A 25,799-nucleotide genomic window follows, 5' to 3' on the forward strand; every position below is an offset into this window, starting at 1 on the left:
ACAATATCGTCCCTTCTCTGAATAATTAACTACATATGTAAAGATAAGCTTGCCAAAAAAAAAAGGTCGAAGAAACTGAGTCGTAAAAGAAAAGATAGATGTAAGTAGTAATTGTAACCGTCAGCCAAATCTACTCCCGCTGTGTAAAGTTAATTACTTTTTCTCAGACAGAAGAATACTATTCTTCATTATGAGGTTAGCTTCGATCGCCATTTAACATTTTACATAATTCAAACAGCCTGTGAACTGAGAACTACTTTCTCGGAAGAAAATGGTGATCGAAGCTAACCTCAACATTTTACATAATTCAAACAGCCTGTGAACTGAGAACTACTTTCTCGGAGGAAAACGGCGATCGAAGCTAACCTCCTTAACATTTTACATAATTTAAACAGCCTGTGAACTGAGAACTACTTTCTCGAAGGAAAATGGCGAACGAAGCTAACCTCAACATTTTACATAATTTAAACAGCCTGTGAACGGAGAATTGCTTTCTCGGAGGAAAATGGCGAACGAAGCTAACCTCCTCAACATTTTACATAATTCGAACAGCCCTGTGGGGTGGGGGGGGGGGGGGGCTGTTGACTAGCTGCGTTTCCTCTTGTTTATCATTTCAAAATTAGAGACGGCTATCGTAGATAGCTATCGTGTAGCTTTGAGCGAGTATTCGAACACAAACCAATTCGATATCAGTGAGGCTTAAGTATTTAAGTATTGTGCAAAACATGCATGGTAGACTTTCAGAAGTATACTTGATTACAGTAGAATATCTGGTGAAAAACATAAGATTTAACTCAACAAGCTTTCACCAGTTCAGTAATGGTATGATACTGAATAAAAACTGAGTTTGAATTAATCAAAGCAAAATTACATAAAGGCCACCTAAAAGTAGAAATTGGTCAGATTTTTTATATTTATTAATTGTTAGTATTAGTATTTACGAAACTACAACTGTTTATCAGTTCCTCCGAGAATTCAGTTCAACACACCATCTGACTAAATACTGAAATTTTACCGTCACTCTTAGAACGCATCCATGACCCCAAAGTGCGGAGCACCATTGGTTTTGGTTGTTTGGTATAATTGTATGTGAATACAAGACCAACAGTTCGACATACTAATCACTTAGCCATCCTCAACCACTGAAATCCCGCTAACTATAAGTAATAGTACGTTTTCACATCGTTAGTGATTATACAGTTTACCATCATCATAGACGATACAACATTTCAATTCATTATTTGCATGATATATTTACTACTATTATTGTGATATTTAACATAACTAGTTTTTCCGTTGTTCTTTTCTGTTCATACTAACGCAGGTGGACTATTAACTAATACATTAAACCTTTCTTTTCTTTCTTTTCACATAATACGTTTATTTACACGAAATTTGTATTTATGGAAAAGCTACTATGTCAATCTGCCACCTTCCCTAATTTTGAACTACTAACCAGATGGAACACAAAGTCAGCAGCATCCTTCCAACCATCATCCACACTATAGTACTGACTGTCACTCATGTAATGCACCCACAGCTTAAAGTGTGTGTGATGGTGGGAAGAGATATTTTGAGTATCCCATTATGTGAATCCACAGCTTTACCACAGAGCTGAACTGTACCCATTTACAAAAATGCCAAGTCAAAGATATCAGTAACTTATTACAAACACAATAGTTTAGCTTAGTGTTAATTAGATATTTCACAACACTAATAATTTCAAAACATAATCATCTATTACAACCTTTTATAACTACTATTAATGTTCTTCTTTCTTAACAATTATTATTATTATCCCCATAACTTGCTTAATAATTTCATTAATCAGTGATTTTGTAATCTTGAAAATAAATGCAATTACTGTAATTAAGGTTTCAGTAATATATATAAAACTGAGACAACAACTCAATCTCAACCAAAAATCAATATAGGGTTGTACTAACCCTAAAGATAATAAATGATTTAGTTACTGAAAACTGGGTACAATTTTAAAGCCCTTCTTTTAATGGTTGGTTTTACATCTTACTAACTGAAGGAAAAGCAAAAATATTACTTCATAAAAAAAAAACAATCACACAATAGATAACCAAGATATTAAGACATTTATATTCTTGAAAAAAACAAGGAAACCTTTACAAACATCCCAATTTATTAAAATTATAAATGAATAATCATATTTTTAACATGTTCACTGATAAATTGAATCCTGATGTTTTGCATATAATATTAATGATCCCTTACAGTACGAAGTTGGTCCAGAAGAAAATATCTATTTGATAACTGATAGTCTTAATGTACACCTGTATATATATATATAATCCCTTTTGAAAAAACAAACAAACTAGGATTAATTACAGAATAGCACAACTACAATGATAAATACAAGTATGAATTACATACAGGTTCACACTGTTTGGACTTGTTTATTTAGGCTGTGGTTAGAATCTTCAACAGATTGGGAGAAAGCTTCATAAATGTTGGCAGAAAAAGATTTCAAGAGCTCTAACTGCAGCAACTGATATGTAAATAAACTTTTATCTTCAACTGGAACATCCTGAAGCACTTTTTTTAATACTGGAATGACTTTGGCAAGTGGAACATTTACATTGTAAGGATTGGTAAATCTGTCTTTATTACTTTGATTTATATGAAAGTAACATTCAGACAATTTATCCAGGAGTGCTCCATACCCTTGATCTACACAGCTAGACAATACCTTCACAAAGTCTGGACTTTCCAATATGTCACTGGTTTCAACCAAAAGTTTAGACAACACCAATGGTGTTGTTGAAGCAGATGAACCAGAAGGAAGATGAGCAGGGTCATCAGGAAGCAAGTACTCACTCACTTTTGGAATTACACCATGAGTTCCTGCAATATCAAGTTTGACATTTTGAAGAAGGGAGTGAAAGTCTTTTAAGAAAAGATTATCTTTCAAGCTCACACTACCAAACTGTTTCTTCACAGCTTCAGAGACTAGCCTTACAAGCTGCTTCACACCAATGTCAAGAAAGTGTTGGATGCATGCTAAATATTTCTGTTGAACTTCTGCTGTGGCTAGAGGAAAATTTATGCCATTTTCAGACTTTTGCCAATGGGTGTCAACATACATGTATCCCCCAATTACGCTCAGCTGCACTCTCATAAACATCACAAACAAGCTTGTAGCATAAACTTCACACACTGCATAACTAATAATATTTATCTTCAGCTCCTCCCATAGCTGAAGTTTGTTTCCAGACTTGATCTTCAACATATCCAAAACCTGGTCAAAATCTAGGAGCATGAGTAGGTGTTCCCACACCTTTGGTACCAAAGATATTGTTGATGAGTCACATGTCTGAAGGGTTCCCTCAAAATGTTGTTGCTTCTTCAATTGTTCTACATATTCAGTTGTCCTTTTAAACTCAAAGTCTACCAACTTACTGTGGAGATACTTATTCAACCATAAAACTCCTACCATAACACCTCCACCTACTAGAATCTTTTTCTGATGTTGACGAATGAAGCGGCATACTTTTTTAAACATCGTATGTACCTAGAAAATAAAGACTACTTAGTAAGTAACATGTATGCTTAAGAAAATGTGCATTATCATTTAAAATCTTGTATTGTTTCAGTAACAAGAAAAAGGAATTGAAATGAAGTCTATTATATTCACAAGTACAATAAAAAAAAATCAGTAACTGATAGTCTACATGTTAAAAGTTTTAAACATATACTCATAAATATACACACTATAAAGATTTTGTATGTATAATACTAATCAAATTATATAAATGATAGAAATAAAAATATATAAAAAGTTTAAAATGTTATCAGAAGTGGTGTTAACATATTTAAAGAAAACTCATTTTACACTTATTGAAACATATGTTCAGCAATAAGCAAGCTGAAGACATCGGAGGAAAGTTAAAAGAAATAAATAAATAAATATGATGAGAATTTGACTTCGACTAGCTGGCTTGTGTGACACCTTAATTTTGAATTATTTCACAATAGCTGAAAGCTATCTCATTAAGTGGTTTGCTTTAAATTTCACATAAAGTTACACAAGGCTATCTGTGCTAGCTGACACTAATTTAGCAATGATAGACGAGAGGAATGGCAGCTAGTCAACACCACCCACTGCCAACTCTTGGTTCTATTCTCTTACCAACAAACAGTGGGAATGACTGTCAAATTATAATGCCCCCATGGCGATGAGGAATCAAACCCACAATTCAAAGATTGTGAATCAAGCACCTTAACCACCAGGCCATGCCAGGCTGATGTCATTAAGAGTTCAAAAAATGATTGTGTAAAGGACATGAGATGTGGTATGATTATACAGATTAAAATTACATCCAGTAAAACATGTCTCATTTTCTTCACTAAAATGACACATCTACTTAATCTGTTTAATTCTTGGAAATTTTACAATCACAAGACAATCATGCAAAAATGCTAAGTGTGTGCATGCAACATGTCCAACACTACTATAAAAAACAAAAAACAGAACAAACTAAAATGGTAAAAAAAAAAGCATTTGCCAATCAATAGATGCAAGCAGCTTACTGCATGTTTTCATAAATTTCATTTATTCTTTTCTGAAGCAAACTGCATTTCACAAGTTGTTTTATATCGAGTGTTTCTTTTTTTTTTACAAAATCAGAAGTACTTTTCAATACTAAAACTAACAAATCTAAATTGTTTCTTTAATTCTGATATGCACTGCAGGATGAAATGAGAAGTTTGAATTCTTCCAATGGAACAAGAGTTCTAAATCTTTCAAGCTGGTGGTTGGTAATTGCTGTGGCACCCGTGCTTTTTGTAGACAGGATGTTCAATAACTCAGAATGATAATGTAACAAATGATCAAACCCACATACAGGCAGTCCTCTACACTGACAGCACATGTACAAGTAAATAACGTGTAAATGGTCAAACCAACATACTGACCTCTATAGTGACAGCACCTATACAAGTACATAATGTAACAAATGATCAAACCCACATACAGGCAGTCCTCTACACTTTATTTACTTATACATGTGCTGTCAGTGCAGAGGACTGCCTGTATGTGGGTTTGATCATTTGTCACATTATGTACTTGTACATGTGCTGTCTGTGTAAATGGTCAAACCAACATACAGTCCTCTATGCTAACAGCACATATGAGTACATAATGTGATCAATGGCCAAACCTACATACAATCCTCTAAACTAACAGCATGTGTACAGGTACCTAATGAAACAAATGGTCAAATCTACATTCATTTTTCTATGCTGACAACATGTGTATGGGTACATAATGGAACTCCACTCAGGGGTGAAATTCTGCCGATACTCACCAATACTGACTACTGGAATTATACTCCACTTCTATAAAATATCTTTTCTTCAAAGGAAAGAAAAATTGTAATAATTCTTAGCTAAGTTACAAAGATAAATCCATTTTGAAAGTTTGGAATAAATGTAGAAATTAATCATTCTTAGCTTACTATAAACTTAAATACACAGACTTCTTAAGGAAAAATGTGTGATTTTTGTTTTTTATCTTATATGATGTTACTTTTCAACAGTTCTTAACCCATAAGTATATTAAGCTCCTAAATCATTAACTGGTAGTGTTGCAATAAAGCTAGTAAGACTAATATACTTTCAGTTGTCCATTAACTAATAATGAATTGGATTAATGTAGCTCTAATTATGTTCAATTGGGCCATTCTGAATAACATCACTTTGGTATAGATCTCAAACAATTTATATAATTCAAATACCTTTATCATTGTTTACCTTCCAATACATAATCTTTCAGCCCATATATATATGTTGAAACCAGTTCATTTCTAATCATCATAGTGTACAATTCAGCCATTAATCTTTGTTTAATGGTTCCAACCACTACTGCTAACTTCTGTAAATTGAGTATGCGTGTCTGTGCAAGACGTTTCAAGTTCAATGGACCACAATCAGGGATAGTGGTTTGGGGATTAGCAAGTCAATTTTGGCTCTCTCTCTCTCTCTTAGAGGTTGTGAAAGTTCACAAAAGTAAAACTTTGAAAGGTTTAGGACTCAATGAAATCAAACAAATTTCTAACCAGTTTTTCTTTCTCTATATATAAAGAATAAAAAAAGGGATACATAAATAATTACACAAGAAGTTTATTAAATACACTGAAAAGAAAAATAACAAAGTTGAAGTTAAAAGTTTTAATCAATCAATTTCTAAATACTATATTTCCTGAAATCAGTTTACTTAATATAATTTGATGTCTGTTTATTGTTTTGAGGCTATGTGCACACAGACAGTCTTAATTTTGAACTGACAGACTAAAGGGAAAGCAACTAGTCAACAGCATTCACTACCAACTCTTGTTTGACCAAACAGTAAGATTTGGCTGCCACTCTTATGGTGCACAAACAATTCCAAAGTGAGAAGCAGGTTTTTGCAGCAATGTAACACAAACCATGAAACTATAAATTTACAGTCCAATCATGTTTCCTTCCGAATAGACCACAATTTTCATGCAAAGCTAAACACGTGCTATGAGCACATAGTTGTCCATAATTTTGCACTGAAAAACTTGAGCTGTGGTGCACAAACTGTTGGGTGTGACCCCCTTGGGGGTGGAGCAGAACAGTGACTATAGGAGCACATGAGTTATATCTATAAGTACAAAATTATAAATAAAGAAGTTATAAAAACTACTGTACAAATATCACTACTATTACGTAATAATAATAATAATAACAATTAACATGGGAAAATGACATGTACATTACATACACAAATATAAGGGATGTGGGGAGTGCAACAGAATTCTTGTTCAGAAAGAAAAGGAGAGAACCATACAAATAGGAATGGCAGTTAGTTAAAAGCACCTGCCACCAATTCATGAGCTTCTCTTGTATGCCAGAATAGTGGGATTTAAGCACCAGTCTTACACAGCACCCTTGGCTCCAAAGTATAGAGTACAAATTTAAACAGGAAAGTAACATGAACCAGCAACCTTTGGATTACTTGTCTGGCAAACCAAACACCAGGCCACACACAGCTTCAGCTTGAATGAAGTATAAAGCTAGAATAACACTATTTAGTTGTATACATTTTGAATGTTAATTATTTTTGTTGCTAAATCATTTCTTTTAACTATACTTGCAACTACTATGAATCATAATTATAAATCTTAAATGTATACTAAAAGTAACACAACAGTGACAACATCTTTGAACAAAGTTATGTTTGATGCTTCATAATGTTATACTACAATCATTGTTATTGATTAAATAAGATCTTTTGTAAACTGTTAACTAAAGTTTAGAATTTTATTGGATAGTCAACATGGTTTCACCAAGGGAAAATCTAGCCTTACAAATATTTTAACATTCTTTGAAAATTCGATTTCGATGACGAGGAACCCACTTTGAGACTAATAATGGCTGGAGACGGCTTGAATGGGCAATGAAGAAAAACTTTAATATAAGTTTAACATAACAGCAAATGTACAACGTTTCGACAAGGTTTTGTCATCATCAGGTACCTGGAAAAATTTAAATACAACCCCCAGACAACAAACAACAGGCAAAGGCTTACCATTAATTTCAATACTGCCTGGATCCTCTTATTGTTTTTTTTGTTTTGAATTTCGTGCAAAGCAACACGAGGGCTATCTGCACTAGCCATCCCTAATTTAGCAGTGTAAGACTAGAGGGAAGGCAACTAGTCATCACCACCAACTGCAAACTCTTGGGCTACTCTTTTACCAATGAATAGTGGGATTGACTGTCACATTATAACGCCCCCACGGCTGAAAGGGTGAGCATGTTTGGTGTGATGGGGATTCGAACCCGCGACCCTCAGATTGCGAGTCGAGCGCCTTAACCACCTGGCCATGCCGGGCCCAGAATCCTCTGATGAAACAAAATATTTCATATAAATTTGTTCACCAAATAATCTCTAAGAGAATGAATAAACAGACAAATCTTATAAAAGTAACCAATGACAACACAGATGTCTTCAACACGAATACATTACCAATGACATCATTTGATGGTATAAATAACATACAATAATGTAAAAGAAATTCTTATTCTTGGTTTCTGGAATGCTAACCGGAGTATTTTGAGGAACATATCTGACAACAATTCCAATAAAAGAAAAAACTTTTTCAGACTGCTGCTTTAGTCCAAGAATGACTTGAGGAAAACATTCTACCAGCTGTGTTTTCAATCTTGAAAAAACACCTCATGTCCCTAATACCAAATTAATTGTTCCAATTATTACTGTTTTTGAATATTCCAACAATCTATTAATTGAAATTATAATTAAATTATCACAAAAATAATCACCAAATTGAAATTAAGATTTTTGGTTATTCTGAACATCCAAGTAACAACAAAAAGAAATACTGCCATCACGTTTGTTTGTTGTTATACACAAAGCTACATAATGGGAAAGTGGTGGTGGGGGGGATATCTCAAGTTTGATTCCCATTGCGACTAAATAAACTCATCTCTAACAACATCTAACATAAGTGCTCAATCTAGTGAAATTTCTCAATTATATTTCTTTATTAATATCAGTCTTCTTCTTCATACAACCTTAATCCCATTATGGTATGGCATCAGCCACTTGGGTTTCCCTTCATCATAGATTACGGTCCTCTGCATCATTACTAGTTGCACTGACATTCCTCATACTCTTTCTACTGTATTTTCTGTCTTCCTCTACTTCTTCATTCCTCTGTTAGCATTTCCAATGCTCTGAGAACTGCATATCCTTCTTCACTTCTTACTACATGTCCAAACCATCTCATTACTATGGCTTTCTTCATCTCCAACCTTCTGACTTCTTCCAATGGACCTTCCACAACTCCTCTCATTTTCTACAGTCATCACTTCTTCATAATCCTCTTTCCATCACTTCTTGATGTCCTTTACATCAGCTTTAATACAACCATGTTTGTTTTTATGATACTTGTTTCTCCAACGTCTTTAGCTAGTTCTTTTAATTTTTCTATACTATATATACAACCTGCTCTCCTTCTGGTGTTCCAAGATTTTCATACCACTCTTTCCAGGCTTCAAATTATTGCTTTGGCAATTACATTCTTTGCCTTCTTCTTGCATTCTCCATATTCTCTTTTTAGCATAAATATTTAAAGCAATTTTATATATCATCTCTAAGTATTTAAACAATTTTAACTCAAAAAAATTTTAAAACCTATATTTTATCATATTCTGATACTTATTTAGTGTAATTCGTAAAGAAAAGTTGATATTTTCACTTCTGCACAGCTGAAGAGTTTTGCTTGTAAACAAAATAATGTACTTGAATTTTTTAGACCTTTTCTGTTCATCTCAAGAATAACTATATTTATTACAAAACTATCACTTCTTAAGAATCTATAATGAAAGTTTGAATATGAATGAATATAGCAAGAATTAGACAATCAGGTATTAATAGAGTAAATATTTAGATCTAAAAGTTTTATTTTTGGTTTCTGTAAATGTACTTTTTGCTGTAAATTGTGAAAGTGTGTTAAATTATATCTGTTTGAAAGCAACAGACATTTTCATTAACAAGAAGACATCAAGTAGCTTGAAATAATGTAGATAAGCTTATACAGTTTAAAGATGGGTTGAATGAGTAACAAAGAAACTTCATTAAAAGTTTAACACAGTAACAAATGTACAATTTTTGGAAAAGATTTTGTCATCATCAAATTTAAGTAGTTTACCTAAACACAGGATTATATATGCAATACAAAGCAAGGAAGTTCCATGACTGGAGATTGCTTAAGGCTTAATAAAGGTATCTTGTTGATGTTTGGTTCCTCATTTAAAATCACAGTATTTTTACTTTTTAATAGATATATTATGGTTTTATTGAGTTGTAATGTTTGTAAACATGAGGTCTTTTTATTATGTTCCTCAAATAAAATTGTCATCAAATCAGATAAATTCACTGTTTAATGAAGATGGTAGATAATTACAAAATATTGTGATGACTCAAATATTTATTGAATACCATTTTTATGTTTATCTTATTCAAACAATGTAAATAAATAAGTTGGACTAACTGGTTACGTAATTATTTGTAATTGTATTTATGACAGGTTTTAAATAAAAACATTATTACCCTTATTGTGAGAAGATTTACAGAAGATCACTGTGGAATTACTGCATACTTAAAAAACAGACAACATTAATTGCATAGTGGTATTTAGTTGACATTAGCAGTAATAGGTAGCGAGTAGCACCTAGTGTTGCTTCAGAGAGTAATAACCCTACCCAGATCGCGAGTTCCAGGCTCAGTTGGCTCTGGCTGTCGGTACCCAGTTAGGGCCCTGTACCAGGGAAATGATGAACTCAACGGCAGCAGGCTGATGGTTGCTATTTCGGAGTGCTTGGTAAGTTACATTATCGATGCTCATGATTAGCATATTGGAAGGGAGAAGAATCATTTTGATCAATAGTGTGAGTGATGGTGTCGTTATAAAAATATCCACTAACAACATGTCTAGCCAGTGTGTAGTGAAGGGCTAAATCCGTCAGAGCATAGAAAGAGAAGCAAACAAAGGCCGTAGTGCTCAAGGCCAGATGGAGCATTCTTCAAATGGAACAAAACTGGTTCTGCTTCATGACATTTCAATGTTTACAGAAAGTATGTTTGCGGAAGTAAGCAGTTCATCCCAATATTTCATATATTTAAGGTAGTCGATGTATGCTTCTAAAAGCAGGGTAAAGGCCTTCATGTAGACTGCTTAAGTATGGGAGGTATATATTCTATATGAACATATATCAATCAAAGATCCTGCCCTTGTCAATTTACAACAACTGAACTACACACACAACATACCACTCTTACAGAGTTATGTAACAAAATTTGTACTAACTCTCACTTCTAAAATAATTAACTTTTAATGCTCTTGTCATGAAAACTAAATAAACATTAAATATTACATCACTAAATGAACTAAATAATAACTTACACAAAACGGTTTTGTATGTCCAACAAACAACCTCGCTCCAACTGTACCTGTACCTGCCTGGTAATCACTGAAACCATTGGAAGCATGTGGATCAATGATGCATAATATGACAACTCACCATCAAACCCAGGAGGAAGGAACAGGCAAGGGAGCAGAAGAAGAGGGATTGGAAACAGGGATAGGAGCATGTTGAGACAGATGAGTGGCAAGGGAGAACAGGAAATTATGCAGGCAGGCAAGACTCCACACAAGACTAAGAAATGGATTGATGCAAAAAGGGAGCCATATACAAGTCCCAAAAAAAGACATATGGAGTAAATTCACATGGGCCAAAAGTGCATCTCTACCCAAAAGATCCTAACAACAAAGGAGCCGGGTGTGATGTGAAAAAGGCCAATGAAGCCAATTGTGCCAATCTGGAATGAGTATCCAAAAAAAACTCCTCAAAGGAACAACAGATGGCTTTGGACATGAGGTGAATGGAAGAAAGGTAATGAAGGAGTATGGTGAGGATTAAATGAAGGCAGGAGAACTGACCCTGGGAAAAATTAACTGATGTATCATGATCTGAATCCCAAAGAAGGATTAATGAATCCAACTGCTGATTCCAACAAGGTATAGTGATCTCCAAACATAACTGATCAGCAAAATGATTGGCATGGACCCTGATGTTGAGAAAGGGAGAAAAACAAAATAATTAGAAGAAGGCAAGTCATGTAAAAGGGAAGGAGAGGGATCATATGACATAGTGGACAAAGATAAAACACAACATACCTGTGTCACTAAGTCTAGAAAAGTAGATGGTCAAGGTGCATCTATTGGTGTCAAATGAGACTGAAAAGCAAAAAAAAAAAAAGAGGAGAAGGAAAAGCCTGTCAAAATCTTCACCATCCTGCCCAGCCTCCCCTAGACAGGGAAAAACTGTTTCAGGTTCAGGAAAAACCTCAGACCTCATGAAAGATTCCAACTCCAGGCATACGAGGGTCAAAACCTCCTCAGCCGACATCAGTGAGCCAGAGCCACAGCAACAAGTGATTGGTCATTGGTATGGATAATAGTCAAAGTTGTAATAATATAGAATGTGAATTCAATACAATAAAACAAGTGTTACACACTGCAAGTAAACCTCCTTGGTTGCAAAACAATGGCTCAGTAATTCAAGAGAAAATATTGTGAAAGAAACTCAATTTACAATGAATTGCAGAAAATCCAAGTACAAACTAGGTATAAAAAATGTGCAAAAATGAGACTCAAAGAGTGGCAAGCAATACAACCAAACAGTTGAGTGCCAAATTAAGAAATGAAGATTGGATTCTACAGCAAAGAGGGAATCAGATGCACTAGGAGGGTATGTTGCACTTCAATTGATGGAGAGTTGTTGAATGCTTATTTACATGTTACAATGCAGTTGTACCACATCAAAACAAGTGGAGGTAGGCAGGAGTATCAAGACTAGTGGTGAGCAAAAATTACGTATATAAAGGCAGTAATAATCGAGAATAGCTATTATGTGAGCATAAGTAAGGTATAGGAAGCAGAATTGTTTGAAAATGAAAATTAAAAATATTTCCACAACAATTAGTTTTGTAGATATTTCAACCAAATAATTTTACACAAGCAAAAAAAAAGATGCATCTTAACATGCAAATCCAAATCAAGAAGTGAAGATTGAATAATTAGTATAGAGGGAGCCATCTGCACTAGAAAGCAGTGTCACACTCCACTACTTCGATGTGAGGATTTTAGCTAGATGTGAGAGGAGGTTACGTATTTAATTAAGTTAATGTTTTCCAACACTTAAAATGTATTTTCAATAAACAGTCACCTCTTCTCACCCTTCTTCCAAACTCCTGATGCTTCTTATTTTCTTGTCTAAACTGGAAGTGATAACTGAATAAGCAGTATAGAAGGGACCACTTGCACTAGGAGGCAGTGTCACACTCCTGGTGGTCCAGGGTTGTTGCATACTCATTTGCATGCAACAACACAGAAATGTCACATGTGACACTTCGGAAAGCTACATGTGAAAGGAGGTTACATATATAAGAAATGTCTGGTTGCAATTATTAGATTATTATGCCCTTGGCTCTAACTTTGATGAGGAAATTAAAACCTCTGATGAGGTATGCCTGTAATTAATAATTTCTACATTCTTGGAACTAACTACATTTTAGTATAAAAACAAAAAAGTACATGCCATTTTATACAAGACTGTAAAATGATTTTCATTGAACATCATACTCGTAAATTGTGTTTTTCCATATGATATCAAATAGCCTGAAATAGAATTAGTACAAATAACCTCACTTGTTATAACACAACCAGCTGACTCAGCAGTTATAACCATTAGAGGAGATAGTCTGTCACCAGGAATTCTAGCCATTAGTTTATTTGTTTGTTTGTTAATTACAAAGATACACAATGGGCTATCTGTGATGTGTCCATCACAGTACCTAAACCTGGATTTTAGAATTTTAAGCTTCCAGATGACTGAGCCAATGGGAGGCTACAACCATTAGAGGCAACAGTCTGTCATAAGCTGACTCAACAGTTCTAACCATTAGAAAACCAGCCTATCAATATATCAATGAGGTGTTCAGCCTGTACATTTTCTTGAATGATAACACATATGCAAGTTTAAGCAATATTTGAAGCAATAATTGTTCTAAATAAGTATGTTGTCAAAGGTATTGTCGAGTATATGTCATCACTTGGCATGATTATTTCAAGTAAAATTATAAACTAACTTTTAAACACCATTTTCATTCTAAACCTGAAAAAAAGAACTTATAAGAACCCAAATAGTTAAGATAATATACATAACATACCTCACACTATCATATTTATAGAGCCAAAATATCCCATCCTGAATCAATTACTGTATGAATAATGACAAGGCAGTAAAATTTATGCCATCATTTTATTATACTGTCACCATTTGAATTTGCACATCTCTTTGATCAAAAACTTAACACTACAAATGTTGTAAATTATTTTTAAATTGTTTATTATAGTACACTTCAAATGAGGGGTGGGCCCAACTGGTCTCTTACAAGGAGGAAGGCACTATTTATGGAGATAACTCTTCATACTGACATTCCTAGTGGCTTGGGATTCAGGAAATAAGGGTCTTCTATACTACACTAAAATAACAGGGGGGAGTATTGGGAAGAACACTTCAGTGTGTCCATAGATCACCCATATCAGGCACAATCATCTGGAACTGGGTCCCCACTGAGAAACAGTGAAATGGGTATCTGTGACTAAAGAAAGCAAGCATGAGCCAGGTGTAAAGGCACGGCCACACAAGGTGCTATTTTTTGTAAAGGGTGTGGAAAACAGCCATGTTAATTGTGTGAAGAGGTGGATAGGTTTAACACTTTCCATTCTCCCTCGTTTAAGGCAGATTCCAGATTACTATTTCCAGTGATGCAACACCAGCCACTCAACAGGTTCTGATAGTAATAAGCATAAAGAAAGTAGGGTGTACTTCCTCACATAACATTTGATTTGGTGAGTCTTGCTCCTCCTGTTTGTTTTTTGTGTTTGTTGAGGAAGTTTAAATTTTAGAATGTGTACACAAATAATGATACACACAGAGAGATGCCAGGAATAGAATGAATGACATGGAAATGACTGAAAAACACAACTTGCAAAACTCACCACATTGGATCCTCTGCGTAGGCAGCAAGGAAGTGAAAACCAGAGGCACATGAAACTGCAAAATTATGCAAGTAATGATGAATGTGTAAGTATAGTCCACATATCAGCCTGTAAGATTTCCTCCAAAGGTTGTGGCATGCCTATTCTGGTGGGAAGAGACACAAAAGAGTGTATGGTCAGACTCACCCAAAGAATAATATGTGAAACAATTAACCAATTGAGGTGGAAGGGGGACAAATCCCAAGAGAAAGGTCTGCCATGGTAAATATAGGCAATGGCAGTTTCTATGAAAAGGGGCAGTCCAAGCAAGACAGCCCAGATAGGGCACAAAAGACAATCAGGGTCAGAATAATCACAGAGGTAATAGAGAAGAGTAAGAAGTTGGAGAAAACACTTTGAATCACCTTCCTGGGCAGTCCAGATATACAGAAGAAAGGAGCAGTCTGAAAATAACACCAACAATGGGAGACATCCAAGGTATAAATATTTGAATGACTATGACCATAAACTAGGAGAAGAAAATATATTTTAAGAGACAAATGACACATAGAACAGGAGATCAAAGGCTCAAAGATGGGGCAAGTAAGAGCCCAAAGAACTACACAAAGGTCCAAATTGGGAACAGGGACTGGAATAGGGGAGCATTAGACGAAGAATGCTTTAAAAAGATCTATAAAAATAGAAAAAAGGAAGAGATTATCACTTGGCAAGAGGTAAAAGGTCATGGACAATGCTGCTCAGTAACCTGCTATGGTCGAGACAGACATGCTATTGTTGAAAAGCCAGGTAATGAATGAAGTAAGATATGAAAAAAATAGAATGACCCAGCCAAAGACAGTGGTGGTAGTGAGTTCATTTACGTTGATAAAGGGCAAGAGTAGAAAGCCTACAAAAAATGAGAAAGAAAACAGGCTACTCTGCAGGAAAATCCCATACATCTTTCAAAGGACCAGACAAATCTCATGCAGAAAAATGAAAGCATAACACTCCATCATGAAAAATGGATGGCCAAAGTTGAAATAGGAGGGACCTCTTTCTTTGGAAAAGAACATTACAAGAAATGTCTTGAATGCTAGAGAGTACCCAGGGAGGAAAGCAATGAGAAAGGTATGCATAAAAGAAAAGATTGGGCCAATCCTGGCTCAGAGCAGCTGAGTTTGGGATGAGTGAACAAGAGGGAATTTGGAATTGAGGAAAGTCACAAAAGTATCGACATGAGAGGTTTCAATATAGGATCAAATCCAATAGAAACTGAAGGGTCTTGTAATGACTACTCAGTGGGATGTATCTACTCCAGCTGAAACAAGCTATCCACCACCAGATTCAGAACACCCAGGACACAGAATACCATAAAGTGAATACAACAATAGAGCAGGTCCAGTGAGAAAGCACAGTTACCAAGATAGTTGATGTAAGAAACAACCACAGAGTTGTCTAGATGGATCATTAAAAGATTACCAGACAATTAAGACTAAAGAAATTACCAAGCATGATAAGCTGCAGTCATCACTGAACCATCATGATATAGGGATATAGATAGGAGGGTAGAGACACAAGGATAGACAATGAATCAGATGACATGTTCCACTGATCACTCAGAACCTATGAAATGATACACATGTGCATGACCAAGAAGAATCAGGGCTTCTAGGAAGCAAGTTCCAAATGTGAGAGAACCTCACATGCAGGAAGGAGATTGAAGTGCCCTGTAAATCAATCTCCATGACAATGAAGGCACATGCGAGAGGCTTGAGCCTGCCCTGTGCAGGAGTTGAAAAATCTCCCAGGTGGACAACATACTGAGTGGGAGTTAAGATAGACTTGGAAAGATTAACCAGCCAGCCCAGGCAAGAGGCCTTCAAGAGGTAAGCAATCTCTGAATCCTCTTCAGGCAGAGCCAAGAGAAACCAGTCATATATATATATATAAAGAAACAAAGACCCAGAACATACACACACCAAGCAAAGGAGCACATGATCCAGCTGAAAGCATAAGAGACTTTGACTAAGCTGAAAGGAAGAACACAGAACTGAAAGACACATTAACTGTGTACAAACTGGAGGAAATGACAGAAAATAGGACAAATAGGAATATTTTGATCATCCATATTCTAGGACAGAGGGCCATCACAAACTGAGAAAGCCATTCATCCAATATTGAAGACCAACAAAAAATTTATTGAGAGATGACATGTCAGTGACAGGGTGCCAATCTCCCAGGAATAAAAGCCCAGAGTGGGGGGGAGAAAGGTTCTATAGCTTCAGCCTCCAAATAAGAGGTCACCATGTCCTCACAATATTGAAGATGCTGAGGATCAGTGGGAAGAGAATGAGAGGAAAGTGTAGGTGGAGTATGGAAGTGGAGAGTGAAACCATGAGAAAAGAGATGCAGAATCCAAGAGTCATTGCAGACAAGATACTGTAGATGTGCAAAGTGGAAGAGGTGAGAACCAACAGGAACAGACCCCAAGAACAGTCTCTATAGAAAGCCACAACACAATGGTGTGCAAAAGTGTAGATAATGAATAGAAGTAAGAGGTTGAGGAACAGAAGAGGGAGTAGCCCATTTTGACTCATGAGAAAGCTCAAGGACAAGTGAGGCAGAAAACCAAGGAAGATTGCTGGTGAGCAGCCTCCACCCAGAGTTCCAAAGAGCTGGGAACACTTCCAAAGACCTGGTCAATAAGGACATGGGAAGATGAAGATTATAATAATTAGTAAAAGGAAGTCAGACACAAAAATAAAGCATCATCCTGACTAAGGAGACCCCATAAGCAAAGTAACCAGGTTTTAAAAAAAGGGACAGAAGATGAAGAAATAGAAGATAAAGTAAAAAACAAATACGAATAGGCATACCCAACAAAACTATCTGGATCATGGTGTATAGCCTCAATGAGGTAGTGAGGAGTAACGATATAGTGAAGGAGCTGGGTAAAGGTAAGTTGAAAAGAAAGATGCAAAGAAGAAGAAAAAGGAGTACCCCAAAGAGACAGAAGGGATTCAATATACTTCAGTTCAAGGTAACAGAAAGATCACAACCATAGACCATAAAATAGAAGTTATAAAGATGAAAATGACAAGGAAAACCCTGATGAACATGAAGTTGGAAAAGAAGATTAGGAGCAGGTGCATGAATTTCAGGGGAGAGGTAAAAAGAGAAAATTATCAGATGGAAAATCATGAAGTAAAGGCACTCGAGAGGCATCAGGATTGACAGGAGAAAGAGAAATAATGTCACACATCTGCGTAATGAGTAAAGTAAATAAAAAAGGAGGAGACACCTGTTCCTCATCAGGAAGAGAAGAATCAGAAGCAAAACCTGTTGGAGGAAAGAGGCGGTCAAAATGATCCACAAGTGATACAGGTTCCACTGAAGATAAGGGACAGAACAACGAGTGACCAAAACTGAAGAAGCAGGCAAAAAGAGAACCAACCACATGATGTGCAATATCTGTAACATTAAGTGCCTCCAATCAACATCAGAGCCTTGGGACATAAAATCAATGAGAACATGTGAATTCATACTAAAGAATCAATACCATTAAGAAAAATTGACATATTTTTGTATGGAAACAATAAAACAGAAAATAAATTGTAAACAGATGGAAAGAATTCCAAAAGAGATAAAGATAATTGATCAAAATTGCTGAAAAACTCAAAATAAACAATAAAAAAAATCTGTCTGGACACAGACAGCGCCAAGAAAAGAATGAGCCTATGATCATGAGTTAGTGCTCACAAGGATTACTTACATGAAGGTTGTATCACCTTACTACTGGTAGAGGGTTACATTACTATAACAATTACATATACATTTGTGCCTGTGGCATGTGCAAGAAAGTCTGTAGCAGTTGTATACAAAGTAATAGCTCTTAGTGTATATGTATAGATGTAAGTAGCATTTCTAAGTTAATATTTCCAATTACTAGAATTTCTTATTATTGTAACTATCTAAATAATCAGCAATTCCAGAAATAATGTCACACAGCCAAGGGAACGGGCTTGGAAAAATTAGCTTGGAAAAATATTAGCTTATCCCTAAATTGTTATACCTGAAAATATCATATTAAGTGAAGGATAATTCAAAAATGGCTAGTTACTCAGCTCTACTCTCTCATGTGTGTTATATCAGGGAGGAGAAACAATTACAAAATTCCAATAAAACAATACAAGTAAACTAATGATCAACCTTAAATAATGGGCAGGAAGAACTACCGTACAGAAAAAAGTTAAATTACTCAATGTATAACATATATAACTATCATGCAAAGATTTGTACACCCAATAAACTGTTTGGGGATAAAAATAAAGTAAATATTGTAGGTGACAATCTGTCTCCTTAAACCAAGGATCTACAGTCCACCATAGTGCTCTGAAGCAAACTATCTTAGTTACCAAGTGAGTTGTCAAGGCTTCAAACCCAAGTTGGATGCCTTTCCCTTATCTCACCACACACATTTATTCACCTCCATCAATTTCAAGTGATGTTTTTGTCACCACTTCTAATGGTCCTGTTACCAAACATTTTTTAAATATGCAGTCAAAAAAAAAATCACCAGATAATAGTATCCCATTAAGAAACAAGGCCAAGAGACCAAAATTCAATAACTAACAGTTAAAATTGACTTTGTTTCACACAATTCCTATGTAACAACATTTAACTGTTAAGAATTTAGTGACTCCTCCACAGCATCCTCATTAACTTCATTGAAACAGCCTGTTGTACAAGCTGTACAATGTTGTGAATTTGAGGCATATCAACTTCAAAATTAACAAAGTCATTTACACAGTCAGGCCACAGCTTTTTCCACACACCATTCATGCACTTGACAGTCACTTCCCTCCATGACTCTCCAATGTTTTTCACTGCCTTCATGATGTTATAATTGCACCAAAATTCCCTGATGGATATGTCATCTTCACCATCAGTCTTCTTGATGAGCTGTGTAAATGTACATTGCAGGTAGTATGCCTTGAAGACAGCAATTATCCCCTGATCCATGGGCTGCACTATGGATGTCATGTTGGGTGGAAGAAACACAATTTTATCTTTAATTTCTGCCATTATGGAGTCAAGATTGATTGGATGACTAGGGGCATTGTTGAGAAGTAACAGTGCAGGGAACAAAATATCTTCAGTTTGAATTATAATTTGTAAATCACTCCTTTCTCTTGTATGTTGTCCTCGAGACCTTCCACAGAACAGTGAAAGTATCATAACATTTCAGTTTGATATACCAAAGCCAAAGCTGATGTTCATTTCCTGGAAATTCCCACCAAACAGCACATACATTTTGTTCACACTCTGTCATGTGCATATTGAATACACATACACTTTGTAGTAGTTTTTCCATGACATTTGGAATACAGCTGGTCGGCACCCAGAGCCTAGCCAACTAGACTAGACTATGTACGTCCAGTATATGAACTGTACATTTAGCATTGAGCTGGTTACAAGCTCTCTCAATATGGGCTCAATCCCTTGGACTGATCACGTGACCATTTTTACTTGTATATAGTTTTAATACTAGAACTTTTAATACAGTACGTGTATCTTCACAAAATTTGTCAGACTTTTAGTGAACATTAAAAGTCTTTCATACACAAGTCAGGTTTTCTGATGAATTATTCTTACTAAAGATTTGTCAGTGAATATATTGAGTTTTTTTTACGAGTCCGAGTTCAAAGTAATTTTCATGTTTTGTAAAGATTAAAAATACTTTTCTTCATCTCAAAAATCATTTGTGTAAAATCTCTAAAACCTCCTAACTACATTTCAAACATTTTTTTTCAGTGAAATTATATTTTCTCTACACTAACTCTATAAAAGCTTGGTAAATTTGACCAACCTCGTAACCACCAAAAAAAAAAAAATTGAAACAAATGTAAATTACCTTTTTGTCTTTCTAGAATGACTTCAAATTGTAACATGAAACTACAATGTTTTTATCTTAAGAAGCTTTAAACTCATAACTGTACACACCTATTTATATTTAAATTATATTTTTTTATTGCCCTTTGAACCATGTCTAACTACAGTAGAACTTTGATTAATGGGCACCATGCTATTAAAGCAAACCTTTTCAGTCTTTTTCTTTTTCTTACTATTTGAAACCAAAATAAACTTGCAATAACAGGCACCTGGATATTCCAGATTAAGGGCAGTGTCTTTAGTCTTGTTCTTTATACTGGCACTCAATAAAGCAGGTAGTTATCTTTGTATACCTGTATTTCAAACATCCAGGAAGGATGACCCATATTCAAACACTTGCAATGTTGTTGGATCATCTCTGAACAATATACTGAAGTAAATATCTTCTTATTACTCTGGGGAATTCTCATTGTGAACACTGTAGGATACATAAGCTGATAAAATCCACATTGTGTTCTTATTTATGTGAGCATGCTTTATTGCTCTCAAGAGTATTGTATAACAGTGTCACATAAAGAGTCTAATGACACAAGCAGTGATTTGTTGCTTTATATCAGTGGATTTCTACTTCAGTCTTTGACAGTAAAATAAACACAGAAAATAAATGTGAAATGTTTAGCAGTTCAAACTCTGAAGAGAAGTAATTTACAAGTTTGCAACCAATAATAAAGAATAAGGGGCACAGCTAATCCACCCCCTGTTGACAACGATCCAGTCATGGCAATATGCAACTCACAAACACCCATTTCCTGCATACAACAAACAAAATAGAAGTGGGGGGACTTAAAATTCGGAAATTTAGTACAGTCAATATGAATTCTAGCTTTGCATGGCTCAGTTTTGATATTAAGTGCACCTTGCTATGGAGGACATTTGGACACAGTCGAAAGGATGCCTTTAATGTGGAGGTTCTACTGTACTATTTAGGGCATTATAAGTTGTAAATCACTTAGGGAATTGCAACTCGCATTACATTATTTAATTACATTACTAACGAACTACTATGAGCTGCTCATATGCATGGCACATGAAAATTTTATATTATATTATCATTATCTATTTTACCTAATCTAACCTAAAAAGTTTCCTATTTTTACATTTTAGTTACTTTTATAATAATAAATAAAGAATACACATGAAAAACAAGAAATAAAGTACTTACCTGGGCCTTCATTTTTTTATACTAATGGTAGTAGCGCAATAAATTATTTATATTTAATTAAATAATGGACTCAAAAACATCGACTAATAGCATGCAAAAAGCAGACGATGTTCCATAACTATCACAATTCTTCTGGCTTTCTAACTATGTGACAAGAGCCATTACAAATTCACCCAAGCCAGTTGTTATCTTTCCCAAGGGAATAAAGATTGTACTAACTAAGAAATTGACAATTCTCTGTTCAGAAAACAATGTAATAATATAATACATCATTTGATAAACGAAAACCTTTGTCTTCCTATTGGTTATACATAATATAGTATTAAATGTAAGAGAGAACTATTAACAAATCCTGAAAGAGGAGATGTGACAGGTGGTTGTAGCAAGAGGGATCCAATTTTCTATTTGATGGCTCTGTAACCAAACAAAATTGAAGGCTATGAAAATTATGCTTTGTTTGAGCGATGAAAACATTATAATGAGTAACTTATGTTAAACTTCATACTTCTTGAATGGGTGTTAAATAAATTAGAGAAGAGGGGATGCCTAGAGAAAAAATGTTAAACTAAGGGTAATTCAGGATTTTTTTAATAATGCCTTTTAAAATTAAGATCTTAAAACTTATATACTATTAAAATATGTACTATTAGCTATACTAATTGGTATAACATAAATGAAAAGTCATTTAATTATATTTTGAAAGTAATTCATACACAATAAAGGATGTCCATGGTGAGAGGGATAATTACTGCTGGAAAGTCACTAGATATTTTCTTATTCAAAAAGCCACATTGTGAAGATAGTGATGAGGTCTCACAAAAAGAAAAAAAATTAAATTGAAAACGATTTGCAATATCTTCAGGTCAATTTTTACTTTATATACCAAGAACTATTTTGTTCATGAAATGCCATTTATGGTACAATTAAATATTAAGGTTTGAAGCTGAATAAAAGTATTATTAGAATAACACCTCTTACACCATTTACCTCTTTTCATTAGTGGATGTCTTTAGAGAGAGAGTTAAGACTTTTAATGCTGGACATAGTTGCCATGTGTTAAAATGATGAATGTTAAAAAGATGCTGACCAATATTTGCTAATTGCTAATCAAATTCAATATTGATTAGTAGAAACTGCTAGATACATATACTACAGTACATCAAATTTATAATATTGAAACTATAGTGAGTACAAAGTGGTTATGAAGTCAGTCGAATCAACAGACCATATAATGATATAGTTAATTTATTTTCAAATGACAAACAATGGGGCAACAAGTTATGAGGACTGGCTATATTTAGTAAACTCAGCTGGGCTACATTTATCACTGTGGCACGAATAAGTAATTTACCATGTAACAATGTGAGATAGCAAATACTATTTTCATTTATTATGGTTTTGTTTACTGTTCATTTATTATTCCATTATTATTTAGTTCAACTATGAATTCTTGGTTATATTAAAGGTTTAACTCACCTTCTATGTAATGTTGTAAAATATTATGTAGATTTATGGTAATACCTAGTCACAAGTCATGTAACATCATAGACTAACCACTAAATAAAAAGCCTTCTTTAATCTTGAAAAACAAGTGAATTCACAAAACATAGTTAGAGTTATTGCTTGATACTGAGGAGTGAATTAGGTTTTTCATTCTTCTAATTTTTCCCCTAATTCCTTTAATACTTATTGAAATTAATTACACTGAGATTTATGTTATAATTTTTATATCAATATTTGTACCTAATCCTGGACAGATAAGAGTTTACTAATATATTTTTTGTAAGTGATAAAATTTGTATCATAGTGATTTGAAAGCTTTTGCTTGGATTTCTGTTGTTATACTTGATAAATTGTTTTTAACCCTAGCTGTAACAGCATTTTGATTAGTCCATTACAATGAGCAGATTGTTTATAAGACAACAATTAACTCTCATCCAAATAGCTTCTATTGTGTACTGCCATTACTTTATATATTTTTTCCAAACAATTCTGCCTCAACTGCTTTTCCCAAACAATGGTCTTATAGAAATTTAAGTTACATACTTATACATACATTTTTTCTCAAGTCAACTTAGTAATTAAGTACAACTCCTAAAAAAAAAGATAAGATGCAGGAAAGCAAGGCAAGCATACAATTATAATTGTTTATAATCTAATAAATACTCTTACCATAACTGTATGAAATTTTCAAAATATTAAAAAGTATAATCAATTAATAAATCAATCCAATATAACAGTTATCAATAACATTATCTCCTCACTACATTTTAGTTACTGATTGTAATCTAAGGTATCTAACTATGTTTAACTCTCAAATTACCAATCTGTTTTTAAATCATTCATTACAAATGGGTTCACATAGTGCACCATATCATATTGAGTAATTTCTGGTTTTGAATTTTGCCTGTTACAACACTCAATATGAATAAATAACCACAAACATTGGATGAAGTTACATATTTTCTATGTAAAATACTTAAGAGACCAAAAATAATATAGTTGGTTTAATTACAGTACTTGTAGTATTTTTCATTAAAAATTTTTTAACTCTTATATTATAAGGAAACTGTAATCAATAAAATCTTGGACAAAAACAAGCAATTTAGTACCTAAATACTTTAGAAAATTATGTTTAAAAATTACAATTTATTACAATTATATATAATGTAAATAGCTTCACTGTTTTTATAATTCATCAAGTTTCCATAAAATGTTAAACTTCCACATTTCTCATAGATGATTAAAATAATCAAAAATAATGTATACGCACACACATATCAATGTAGTAATCCAATATAATATAAAAATGGTACAAGTATCAAATATGAAACCCACTTCAGTCATTACAATTCTCTTTTTTGTACATGAGAAATTTTACTAGACCAACCATTAGTTATTTGTGGGAAACAGCTTTGATAAAAAAATTGGTGAGGCTCAACCTCATCCTCACTTCAACATCCATATTTAAGTTTATTGAAGCACAGACATCTAAAAACCCTATGATCATATTCAAAGTTCATGTTAGTTTGATTGTTCTCATTCCTATCTGATTTAATAACAAAACTCTTAGCTTCAAAACACAACTAAATTGTATCCAAATTATCTAAGGTTCCTGTACAAAACATAGGACATCAAGAGACCATTTGGTCTTTCCAGACTGCAGGAACATCGAGAGCCAGCATGGGCCCCGGGGCAAACATCCTCACTGGGCTCCCTTTCTCGCTCCTTTTTTTTTAACATTTTCAAGAATTTATTAAAAAGAAGATCCTAGATTAGGACAGGAACGAACTCACAAACCAGACAAAATCATAGCAGCAGCCATTTTTATCTGACAGTATAAGCATAAAAATGTTAATAAAGTAACAACAAATATCTATTAAACCTATAAAGTAACAAATACATATTAATCATTACTCAAATTACCATTTCAGTCGTTCTTAATGTATCAAGCATCTATATGCAAAGAAAAGCCAAAAACTATGGTTTTTATCATTAAATGAAGATATAGCCTAAAGATGCTTTGTGGGCTTTACGGCATAACCAGGTTTCATTCGCCCCTGTTGGTGGGCCTGCCAAACTGTAATTGCTCGATTGCTCTTTACTTTTAAAAAATTACCAATTTTTCCACTTAAACTCCTGTAGATAGTTGGCTTTCATTACTGCTGACAACAACTCATCCCATAAGTCATTCACCCTATCATAAAAATAAAACTCTCAACTGGAACAGAGCCTATTTTTCTAAATCCTAAACCTGTGTCCTCTCATCATGTTATCTTCAAAATATGGCATAAAGAATTCTTGGACTAACAAGGTCACTTTTATTAAAAAGTTCAATGTCAGAGGTAGCAGTAGATAAAATATTGAAATTATGTAAATAGATCTCATAATTTCAACTACTTTTAAATCTAACACTGAATTTTAAATAAAAGGAGTCTTTTTTACTGAAAGAATGCCTTCCTACACTTAATTCAAAATCCTCTTTTTCAATTAAACTAATTTTAATTTGCTTGTAATTTTTCTCTCTCCTTTTATATATATATATATATATATATATATAT

The 25,799-nt window shown here is 34.1% G+C and overlaps 1 protein-coding gene across 4 annotated transcripts in view; it reads right to left on the reverse strand.

Annotated features, from left to right (window-relative positions):
* Positions 1–989: 989 nt before the first annotated feature.
* The window catches only part of LOC106465290 (peroxisomal biogenesis factor 3-like), a 30,533-nt gene continuing 5,723 nt past the window's right edge, over positions 990–25,799 (reverse strand). The window contains exons 1-2 of one of the 4 annotated variants that reach the window (XM_022393151.1): positions 14,646–14,730; positions 990–3,541 (exon numbers count right to left, since the gene is read on the reverse strand). In XM_022393151.1, coding sequence (XP_022248859.1) covers positions 2,408–3,541; positions 14,646–14,696 — 1,185 coding nt within the window. In that variant the 5' untranslated portion in view covers positions 14,697–14,730 and the 3' untranslated portion in view covers positions 990–2,407. Of the gene's footprint in view, positions 3,542–5,765; positions 6,044–14,645; positions 14,731–25,799 lie in introns of those variants that run through there. The other 3 variants (XM_022393152.1, XM_022393153.1, XM_013925495.2) reach the window with 3 other exon arrangements.

Source organism: Limulus polyphemus, unplaced genomic scaffold, assembly GCF_000517525.1.
Source record: "Limulus polyphemus unplaced genomic scaffold, Limulus_polyphemus-2.1.2 Scaffold1896, whole genome shotgun sequence".
NCBI lineage: Eukaryota > Metazoa > Arthropoda > Merostomata > Xiphosura > Limulidae > Limulus > Limulus polyphemus.